Source organism: Rhopalosiphum padi, chromosome 4 (assembly GCF_020882245.1).
Source record: "Rhopalosiphum padi isolate XX-2018 chromosome 4, ASM2088224v1, whole genome shotgun sequence".
NCBI classification, from domain to species: Eukaryota; Metazoa; Arthropoda; class Insecta; order Hemiptera; family Aphididae; genus Rhopalosiphum; species Rhopalosiphum padi.
The window spans coordinates 13,882,584-13,893,990 of NC_083600.1; the positions used below are offsets into that span (position 1 = coordinate 13,882,584).

An 11,407-nucleotide genomic window follows, 5' to 3' on the forward strand; every position below is an offset into this window, starting at 1 on the left:
AAGTTAGGTGGTAACATTCACTTTTAAATGCGAGTGATAACAGTTAAAATTATTCTCATGTGTAGGTATATATATAGAGAGAGAGCTTGGAGATTTAACTTTTTAAATTTTTTACAGGTTTAAGACATTTTGGAATTTCTCAGTAATTGTAACATTTGTACCAGACAACAGTGCACTGTGTAAACTCAACTTTTTCGTTCATTGGTGGATTTTATAATTCCATATTTGTAATATTATTCTAAATTTTTAACTTTTTAACATTTTAATTGCATAGACAAAGTATAGTATTTAAGTATCTGTCTATAAAATATTATAGATAAAAAATTTGATGTAAAATATATTGCCTATACCTAACGTTTAGATCGTGGTTTTGTGACATTTTTCTAAAAAGGTGGCTACTGGCTATTAAAAAAAAAAAACAATTATATTAAATATGACATAATATGCGATAATTTTAAAAATAATCTTTTATTTTAATTTGTTTTTGTAAACATTTAAAGATTTAAAAACAAACGCTTTGCGTTTTACGCAATCGAACTATGATCCGGACAATTGCTTTGAATTAAAATAATGAAAACATAACATTTTTTTGAGGGTTTGTCCCTACGTAGGTGTACGGTTAAACAAAACATTAGGTATAGATGTCTAATTAGATATATATATATAGTTGGTACTTGGATAGTTTTTATTGTTATATTGTTGTTTATCGGATCTACACTTTCACCGTGAATATAATGACGATTTGAATCTCTTTTAAATGAGTTTGAAAGTGTTTTTTATTTCACAAAATCGCATACAGTTTTCGATCGCCGTTTTAGAAACCGCGAACGTTGCGGATTGAGTTTCCCATAACAATATCGCACCGTTGTCGCCACAACACGACATCTGCAGCCATCGATAATTATTTATATTTCAAATCAACAACAATAATAATAATGTACTCGATAAAGAATAATAATATAATGATATGACGATGATGAATTACTACAACGCACGGCGAGTCGACGAATTCGATGGGCACTGGCCAGCATCGTAGTATATATACATCGTCGGAACGGAACACAATTAGGTCCAGACGCGTGACTCATACCGTGCGCGGCGGTCGTGTGCAATTGTAGTAGATCATCTGTAGTAGTACACGTCGAACTATATTATACTAACATAATCAAACGATTTCCGGCTGCTCGTAAAATATAACAATATATTTTAATGCACTCGATTATAATAACAGTTAATAATATAATATATAATATATATTATCGCGGTAACGTCTTGCGGGCACTAATTAACGGCACCGCGTCTTCGTATACCTATTATGATCTCTGCGGTATAGTGCACGGCAATCGCGGCATTATACAGGAAACACGTGGTCGCTGTGACTATCACATACGTGTAAAATATTAATAATAATAACAATAATTATAATATTATGCATTACACCTGCACGCGGTCGAATCATCGTAGTACCACTAGGTAGGTAGGTCGGGATCGTTCCGCGACTGTGGCGCTACCTACACCGCGAAATGCGGTCGCAAATCGCAATACAACAACAACAATAAGAATAATAATAATAATAATGGTGAGTGTGACTATCGCGGGACTCGCGCGATCGTCGCCAAATCTCGTCTGACGCGTACCTGCTACTTATAATTATAATATATTGCGATAATATTGTTTTTATTATTATTTGTTGTACACCGCGAGTTTTGAATAAATTATCACCGAACCGAGCGCGGACGAATTATTATTATTATTATTATTACACACGTATTAAATGTGTTATACATATAATATTAAGCCTCAGTGTACATCGCGACTGGGACTGCCGTAGTCGTATACGCGCGCGTGGTGTTCTCGCACTAGCTAATACGCCTGTCGTCGGATTTCTCTCACCGCCCGTTTTTGGCAGACGCGCCCACGTCTGATGAGCAACATGATGTGTGCACAAAATTGATTCCGATCGATTGCGATTTTTCCGTTTTCAAGTATGTCCGAAAATGTCATCTCGTCTACCGTGAGTAACCACTATATACCAACTATTATTATACTATATTGTTACACGCGTAGTATTCTCGTTCGAAAAATCACTATATATAATTAATAATATGCTCGCTGCACACGACGAAAAGTTCAAATACATTGTATATTTATATATATATATATATACTGACACTATGGATGACGAAACCGTTGACATTAACATATTTATATATACCCATCGCGATTCTTATATAACTCGAAAAGAAAAAAAAACTAAATCACGCCACTTTCGATTTCGTATATCACAATTATATTAACATATTATACTTCAAATTGTATGACAATCGTCGCAATACACAGATAATATTATATTATAATTATAATAAAAACGTTATTATGGTCCACAATGTCGATTGATTGCATAATGCATCGACCAAAAATAGTCTCCTTTATACATTGTTGATGTTTTATTGTTTATTATGCCAAAAAACACTTATGTACACACTGACGCATATGTTTTAAAAAACTGCGTAATGACTAATGAGTAACGATACGTCGAACTCAAATTCAGAGTATTATAAAATAATATATCAATATTAGTATATTAGAATAAATTACAGTTTACTTATCACGGTGCTGAAGAAATTTACATTTTTTACTGTAGGTACTCAATCAATATAGCATTTCGGATAACCGAATTCGTAATAATTTGTTTAAGAATTCCGGGTATTGTTGTCAGCTAAAGTTCAACATTTTAACGATATTTTATTATAATATATTTATATAAGTAGGATTAACCTAACCAGTAAAATCTAGACTTGATATCTAATCGCGTTTAAAGCGGTTAAAGATAAATATTTTAAAAATATTCTGTATTCCTAAGAAACTGCAATGATTTCATCGAGAAACGAATGTATAAATTAAATTATAACTTTATTATTTCATTATTATTCATTATCGTACATCGTACACGTACACAATTTAATAAAACAATACAACATATCGTAAAATAATTATTTTAATAGTTTTAATAGATATGATTACACGTTTACATAAATAGATAAAACCGTGGTGGTACGTTAACTCAGATAAAATAAATGATATTCTACAAACAAATAGTATATTTGCATCATAAATTTAAATATTTTCATGAATTTAGTAAAATTTACTTAAATTAGTCAATGCGCATTATATTTTTAATTTAACTAAAACATTATTTTTCAAACTAATTACCTATTATTAGAAAATTATAAAATAAATTCTCAAACCATTTTAATATGCAAATTTAAAACTTTCGATATGTTTTTTAAGTAACATTATAATAGTATTAATTTAAGTATTTTAATTTAATTTTTTTATTAACTAAAAATTTTATAAAAAATCTGAAATAGAATCGAATATATTGGTAGAAATTGTATAGTGATAAAAATATTATACGGAGAGTGGGGATACTTGCTATATATAAAATATATAAAGAAGAAGATTATATTGTGCACTCGATGCTCGATCGACCATACATTCCAAATACTGCTAGCCTTCATATTCATTATACTTCGACAGTAAGAAATTGGTTGTCATACTCTAAATAATAATTGTTAATAGTCATAAATTCGTTTAGTATTATTACATTTTTAAGTTTTATTTATTGTGCAGGTAACGCGCTAAATGAAAGATTAAATCATGATTTACGAGACTTGAAATAATTAATAAATTATAATTTTTTTACTGTACTTTTACAATATGAAAAAAAGTAATAAAACCTGATAATTACGTCTTATATAGTGAATATAGATGGTTATTTTTAAGAACATTTACCTTGTTTATGTTTTATATATAGTATACAAATATTTGAACGGTTTAAGCCCATGCATTTATGTAAAGTCCCGTATTAACATTTGTATGCCTACTAATTTTAGGATTTTTTTAAATTCCCGTTAGGTTGAAATTATCAAAAAAAATGGTTACGCTGTTGAAGTGCACGATGTCGTCACGGACGACGGTTACATCCTGGAGTTGCATCGCATCCCGAGAAATAAGAGCGGACAAGATCCCACCAGAAACCATCCGGTGTTCTTGCACCATGGCATTTTGGGGAGCTCGGCTGATTGGGTGCTCGGCGGGGCCGATATATCGTTACGTGAGTGAATCATCGATTCGATAAGAAATTCTCTGATCGAAATGTATATTTTTGTGTTTTTATTATTATTAAGCGTATGTACACTTTTACTTATATAAATAAATATGCATTATAAATATATAGCAATGCAACTATCCGACGCCGGGTACGATGTGTGGATGGCCAACTGCCGGGGTAACACTTATAGCAGAAAACACTTGTCGATGACTTTTAAGCAAAAAGATTTTTGGAATTTTAGGTAAAACTTTATATAATTTGTATTGTTGTTCGTCGTGAATATCGAGACTTTGTGCGTGTACAGTTTACACGTCACACGGTCAACAGATCATGTTTTTGAACGTATATTCATTTTGACAACAATAATTTATATAAGTAATATAATTACCCGTATAATATAATATACTGTAATGACGGTTGTAAAGCTTACACGAAGTCGGAACGTTTGATTTGCCAGCTTCGTTCGACTATATTCTAATGAAGACCAATGCCACGCAACTTCATTATATAGGTTATTCGATGGGCACGTCTGTGTTTTTCATTATGGCTTCCGAAAGACACGAATACCATCAAAAGATTAGGTCGCAAATCAGTCTCGCACCGGTCGCCTACTTGTTCAACACAAGATCGTCCGTGAGACATATCGCTCCGTACGCGAAGAAGATGAATGTAAGTTATTGTTCATTAATAATAATTAATAAGTAATAACTTAAAATCTATGACAATACAAATAATATTATATTTTAATTATCTTTATTATTCGTATTATTTATACGTAAAATCGTCAATATTTATAAACAAGAACAACATTATTATTTTTTTTTTTTTTATTTGATTGAGGCTTCAATTACAAAGATTGTTATCCTAGAGTAATTTACAAACTAAGAGTATTTACATATTACAATATTAAAAACATTAATAATATTTTTGTACAATATTGAAAAAGAGAAACAAAAACAAAAACAAAAACGTAAGACATATACAAGAACAACATTATTATTGAATAAAAACTTTGCGTTTTTGCCAAACAAATATTTTATATATTTTTATATTTTGTATACAGTATTATGTTATGTTGTTATTTTAGTTGTTATACACAGTTATATTTGAAATATTTTATTATCTTCAGAAAACTAAAATACTTCAAGGTTATGATGATATTATAGTAAAAAATTTACACTGAATTAAATCACATCTTAATGCTGTATGTACTTTAATATTTAATTTTAAGTTTAAATCCATATGGGTCTTATATATCGGTTCCATATAGGTACCTGTTAACTATAAAATTAAAATGCCTAAAAACAATGGTCTATACTAGGGGTCGGTAACCTTTTGAGACAGAAGAGCCAAAAGTTACAATTTACATAATTTCCCAGTTTTTAAATAACCACAAAACATTTTTGTTTAATATTTTAGTATTTGTTTATATACACGAGTATAATTGATTTTCGATTCAAAATAAACGAATTTATATACGAAATAATAATATTCATGTAAAAATACATACAAATATTTTTAGCACAAAACATATTCAAGTACTTATTTTAGCAATAATAATAAATAATACAGTTATTTAATAATAGATTGGTTACATCAATGGGAGCATTAGCTTTGAATGCATTTGGAAAGTTTGGTACACACTTTTAATTTTAAATAACTATGATGGCCTGTGCAGTTATTTCATATTCTTAAAACCAACAAAAATATAATGTAAAATAATATATATTTTTTTTGATACCTAATAAAATAATTATTTTTGGGTATGGAGTATGGATCTAGAGAGCCGCAACTTAAGATCGAAAGAGCCGCAGGTTGCCGACCCCTGGTCTATACTTATGGATTCTTTAACATTGAAAATGATAAGAAAGTCATATTAAAAATTAAATAACAAATTAATAATAATGAATATACTATCATAATATAGATTTATTATCCTGGTCAAAAATTTCGCAATTTTTTATTTAAATTTTTTGAAATATTATAGATGTTATTAATGTTGAAAATAAATTTCTAAAATGTTTTTAAAATTATAGTTAACACAAACTATATCTTACTAATCAATTTAAATTTTATTGTTTTCTCTCTAGACTATGTATCAATGGGTTTCCAATGGAATGTTTTTGCCTCAATCAAAAATGCAATCATTTTTGGTAACTAACGCATACGGAGAAAAAATTACACGGACTATGTTTTGTCAAAAATGCATATCTTATGCTGTATCTTCCGTGTGTGGTAGTGAAACATATATTTTCGACGATGTAATAATTATATTTTACGATTTCGTTATTGATATTACAAGAGAAAAAGCTATCATTAAAATGATTATTGATTTATATATATTTTGTTTGTTGTCGTATGTTATATAGAAATTAATACCACTCGTCATTGAACACTTTCCGGCAGGAACGTCGGCCAAGCTTACCACACATTTTTCACAGCTAATATTGAAAGGTGATAAATCATAAATATAATCTATGTAATATTATTATGTCTTATATAACTTTTTTTATTTTATTTCCGCGCTTTGAAATTCACTGTGCAGACTGTTTTAGTCAGTACGATTACGGCCCAATTATGAATTTACAGCATTATAATTCTACCGAACCTCCAACGTACAACTTGAGATCTATACATGTGCCCATTGCGTTGATATACGGAAAAAACGATGTATTGACCGACGTAGAGGTGAGAACTTTCGGAAAATCCTTGTAAAATTGTTAACTGCTATTATATCTTTTAAGCGTAGAAAACATAAAATACCTATATGCTTAGTACATATAATTATATAAAATAGTATACATTTTTTCCATTATGTTTATTACGTACCTATTAAATGTACTTTTTTTCTTCGATGACTATAATATTATCGTGTTATTTTTACGTGCAGGATATAATGAGACTGAAATCACAACTTCCAAAACTGTTGGACGTCGTTCCGATCGACAGTCCGCGTTGCAATCATGTAGATTTTTTGTGGAGCCTAGACGTGACCAAACAAGTAAACGTGACGGTTACGGAAATACTACAGAAGACCGACCACACGGATTGGAAGTATACGGGTCCTCCCGCGGGCCCTTGTGCAGATGTCTACGGAACCGGCGACAACGACGGTCCGGTGACTAAAGACCAACAACCGAACTCGACGAACGATCAACACGAATTAGCGAACTTCGTACTGGTGCCGGATTACTTGTCGAGTGTAACTCCGATGCAACAGGACGGCGACGACGACAATTCGACGGAGCTCATACGAGAACAGAAACTGCTGCAAAAAGTACAGTTGTTCGGCAACTTGATCATGTTGTTGAAGTCTACCGAAACGAAATACCACCGACTCCGGGACGGTCTGACCAGGGAGTTTTCGGAATGGACTCGCAGCGCTCGAAACGTGACCGGAACTCATCGCGTGGTAGGAAATAACTCTACGGTTGTCACTGGACTGGAAGACACAGTCGGCTGTGCGGTCGCGGCAATAACCGAACAATCCGTCATGACGCCGCAGTGTACCGGTAAAGTCGGCGACATCGGTGAATACAATAATGGTGGTCTAAACCATAATATAGACGATCGCACGGCGACGGGACGCGCACTTTACACCACATTCAACAATCTCGGAAGAGCGATCAGGTTCTTGAAGTTCCGCCATAAATAGACTGGTATTTCGCAAGACTCCCTAGTATAATATCCCTCGTACCTATTACAATTTGTTTGGTTTTTTTTTAAGATTTATATTTACCTATATTGTAAAATCTGCACCTATATACAATACGCGTAAATGCGTTTTATAAATGTATATTTATATTATTATGTAGATGTGCTGCACGCGCCTGGTAGGCCTTAACATTATTTGTTTATTATAACCAGTGCTTTTATATATACATATACTGTATATATAAATATATAATCGGACTATGCCTGCGACCGCACTCGTTTAAGTGTCACCGGAAGTCTGACATAGCGTGTAATATATTATATTGTATTGGTTTGTGTATTCCGTAAAAAGATAATTTTTTAATAATGAAATTGTTTTGTATTTAATATTATTTTTAATGCATACATATATTAATGAAAACGTCGTCATTTTGAATATTGCTATCCATTTGGCACATACTCGTGATAGATATGTATTAATTTAATATCAAAAAGTAATGGCATATCAAATAAAAACGTCGTTTCAATATTTATTTTGCTATATACTTGTAGATCAAATATCTTTGTTGTAAAATACGTTTTTATATATTAATCAATATCAAGTCTCTAAACGAATAACCTTTAAGAATTTTGTTTGATATTTATTCGTCCATGAGTATCTATATAAGCGTGTTAATAGTACAGGAACAATTGTATACGTTTTTGTAATCAATAAAAAATAATATATTCTAATCACATAGATTTGTTTAACAATCAATACGCGTTTGTTTTGACTCGCTAGCTTGATATGTTTTTTGTACTTAGAAGTAATTATTTCCTCATTGGTAATTGGTATAACTGCCTTATACAACTATGGTGCTGTGTGCTTTATATCTAATTCTACTCCCAATTGTCCTTCCTGTTCTCTTTCCTAAGACCATGGTTTTATGTTAAGCATAATACATTTGTTAGAATTTAAAATAGCATGTATATTATATAATTTATTATATTATCCAATATTAATAAATAATAATAATATGCACAGTTTCGAAGTCAAAAATGATGTTTTATTTTTTTTTCTAAAATTAAAAAAAATATTAGTACGCTAAATTATTCTATTGATTCTGCTGTGCGTGTATTAGACAAAGCCTGCAAATACTGCAGCTTCCAAGGATTTGAAACTTTAAAATATATATATATATATATATATATATATATTTCAGGTTGTATAGCTGTAGAGCTAGAGATTCTCAAACTTTTTTTCCCCGTAGACCACGTGCCAATTTTTTCAATTTTCGTAGACCCCTAAAATTAAATTTTTTACAAATTTATCTACGCGTTTTATAGCTTACACGGAGCTGTTTACTTGAATAGGGTTTACTATGGAATGCATTTTTTGTTTAAATAAAAAACGTGATAAGTTTGTTTTTATTCATACCTATATTTCTTTAATAATGATAGGTATTTCTTTAATTTTTTTAATAATTAAAAATACAGGAAACGCAAATTTAATTAAATTATGATACACACATTTTTGATTTAATAACTCTCGTGGACCCCTATTTTTATTTCGTTGACATAGACCCCTTGCATATCAGAACCGACCCCAGGGGGTGGATATAGACCACTTTGGGAACCTCTGGGTCAGTGTAGACTGTTTTATGAATTTTATGAATCGATTTTGTTTCCAAGGCACCCGATAATGTATGTTTATATTTATGTAATGTTATAAGTTTATAATTTATATATACACAATTTAAATCTTTGAAGATCAATTACCCGTTTGAAATAGTTAGCGAATTATTTACATTGGTACATGTTGTACACGTTATAATTAAGTGCTGTGTAGGCATAAATTATCATTACTGTAATTGTATATATTCGAAAAAATAACTCGTAGGATATCAAGATGAAAAAAAATCGGCTAAAAGTAATAAATTATCATGTCGAAAAATCAAAAAAGTGTCCGGATGAGCTTTCTACAGATGGCATCCATCCCCCGCTGTTCTGTAATCACACGTGGACTAAATGTGTTCCGATTAGTGTAAATTATTTACTAACGATAATTAGTATACAAAATTACATGCGCTCATAACATGACGGTTTTATAATATTAAATATATTATTGATTATAAAAAAAAAAAATGTTTATGCCTTGTGCTTTACTTCTATATAGCATCGAATACATCTAATGCATCCGTCGATGTCCATTGGACGCAACTATAGACTAACACTCGATAAGAAATTACGCGAAATCAACGAGTTACGGGAAACGACTAAAAGCTATAAGATATTAGACGAAGACAGTCATTTATTAAAATATTGTCTGCGTCAAAAAAGTGAATCTAAAAATCCACTTAAAACAAATATCACAAATGATTATAAATGTGCCGGCGTCGTGCCTTTAGTGGTAAACTAAAATATATATTATTACTATACACAATAATAATACTATAGGATTATAATAAACCTTATTTGTGATTAGTCTTATTATCTATAGTCTACATGGTATTTTGTATTTGTATAGGATTTGCTGTCTGGAAAATATCACAGAGACAGGGCAAAGCAGAGAGAACAAAAATTAACCGCAAAAAAAATTAAAAATAATATTGTAAAAGCAGAGCAACCTAAGAAGTAATTTTATACATTGTGGAACTTCTTTTTTATCTATTTAGGTATCCGTGCGTTTACATATTTTATGTTCCTTTTGTCAGTTATATTGGGTCATCATTACAAGCATGTATTGCAATGAGTCCAGATCAACAATTGAATATACTGAAAGATATGTGGCGAAAAAAGAAAAGCGCAGAAGTCGCCATATGTAAAGAAGATAATGAAACAATCAAATACTATTTGAATAAAGTAAGATGATACAGAATATTTTAATTTTAATTTTTTTATCAATTCGTTTAATGTTGAACATACAATGTTTATTGTATTGCTCACTTAACTCAATTATTGTACTTTATTCACCAGGGAATATCTAGTGATTTTTACGGCCCATTTCCAGAACATTTGTTAGAAAAAATAAAGGAAAATCGTGTTAAACCGAATCTGTTAAAAAAGTAATCATAATAATTATCTAACTAATAGATAGTTATTTATAGCATTAATGAAACATTATGATTTATTGTTAAAAACCAATTTATGTTTATTTTCAAAAATTCATCATTCTTAAAACCAATAATTTCCCAGTATACTCTATAAATACCCAGTGTACTCTACTATAAATGTTACCTATATTTTAATTTTTTTCCTTGAAAATTAATTTGTTTTAATTTGTCTAACAAACTAAACATTTTAGTAGTTGTAGAACCTTTACTCAATGCTTAGTCAATTGTACAATGTTTTGTGTTTGATGTATAATGTTTATCGTATACATATAATATGTTTATTATCTACATGTTAAAACATTCAGGTATCCATATGAAACAAACATTTGTAGCCGCTTACGACAATATTAATGCATAATATTCTATAGGCGTATAATGAAACTTTGAATTTTTTAATTCGATTATTTATATAAGTAATTAAGTATACTTATAAAATAGATATATAAATATGTTTAAAAATATCAGCATTTTTACGTTTAATTAAATATGCGAATATAATCTATGTAAATTGTTGTAAACAACTTTATGTTATCAATTGTTATATTGC

General features: G+C 30.1%; 2 protein-coding genes across 2 annotated transcripts; both read left to right on the forward strand.

Moving 5' to 3' along the window:
* Window positions 1–1,097: 1,097 nt before the first annotated feature.
* Window positions 1,098–8,500, forward strand: LOC132929517 (lipase 3-like). Its single transcript, XM_060994907.1, has 8 exons — window positions 1,098–2,014; window positions 3,919–4,117; window positions 4,241–4,355; window positions 4,540–4,783; window positions 6,205–6,375; window positions 6,484–6,568; window positions 6,660–6,802; window positions 7,005–8,500. The coding sequence occupies exons 1-8, from the start codon at window positions 1,988–1,990 to the stop codon at window positions 7,767–7,769; spliced, it is 1,749 nt and encodes a 582-aa protein (XP_060850890.1). The 5' UTR covers window positions 1,098–1,987; the 3' UTR covers window positions 7,770–8,500.
* A 1,438-nt stretch (window positions 8,501–9,938) lies between these two features.
* On the forward strand, window positions 9,939–11,347 carry LOC132928738 (uncharacterized). Its single transcript, XM_060993602.1, has 4 exons — window positions 9,939–10,157; window positions 10,275–10,381; window positions 10,462–10,609; window positions 10,724–11,347. The coding sequence occupies exons 1-4, from the start codon at window positions 9,939–9,941 to the stop codon at window positions 10,814–10,816; spliced, it is 567 nt and encodes a 188-aa protein (XP_060849585.1). The 3' UTR covers window positions 10,817–11,347.
* The last annotated feature ends 60 nt before the right edge of the window (window positions 11,348–11,407 follow it).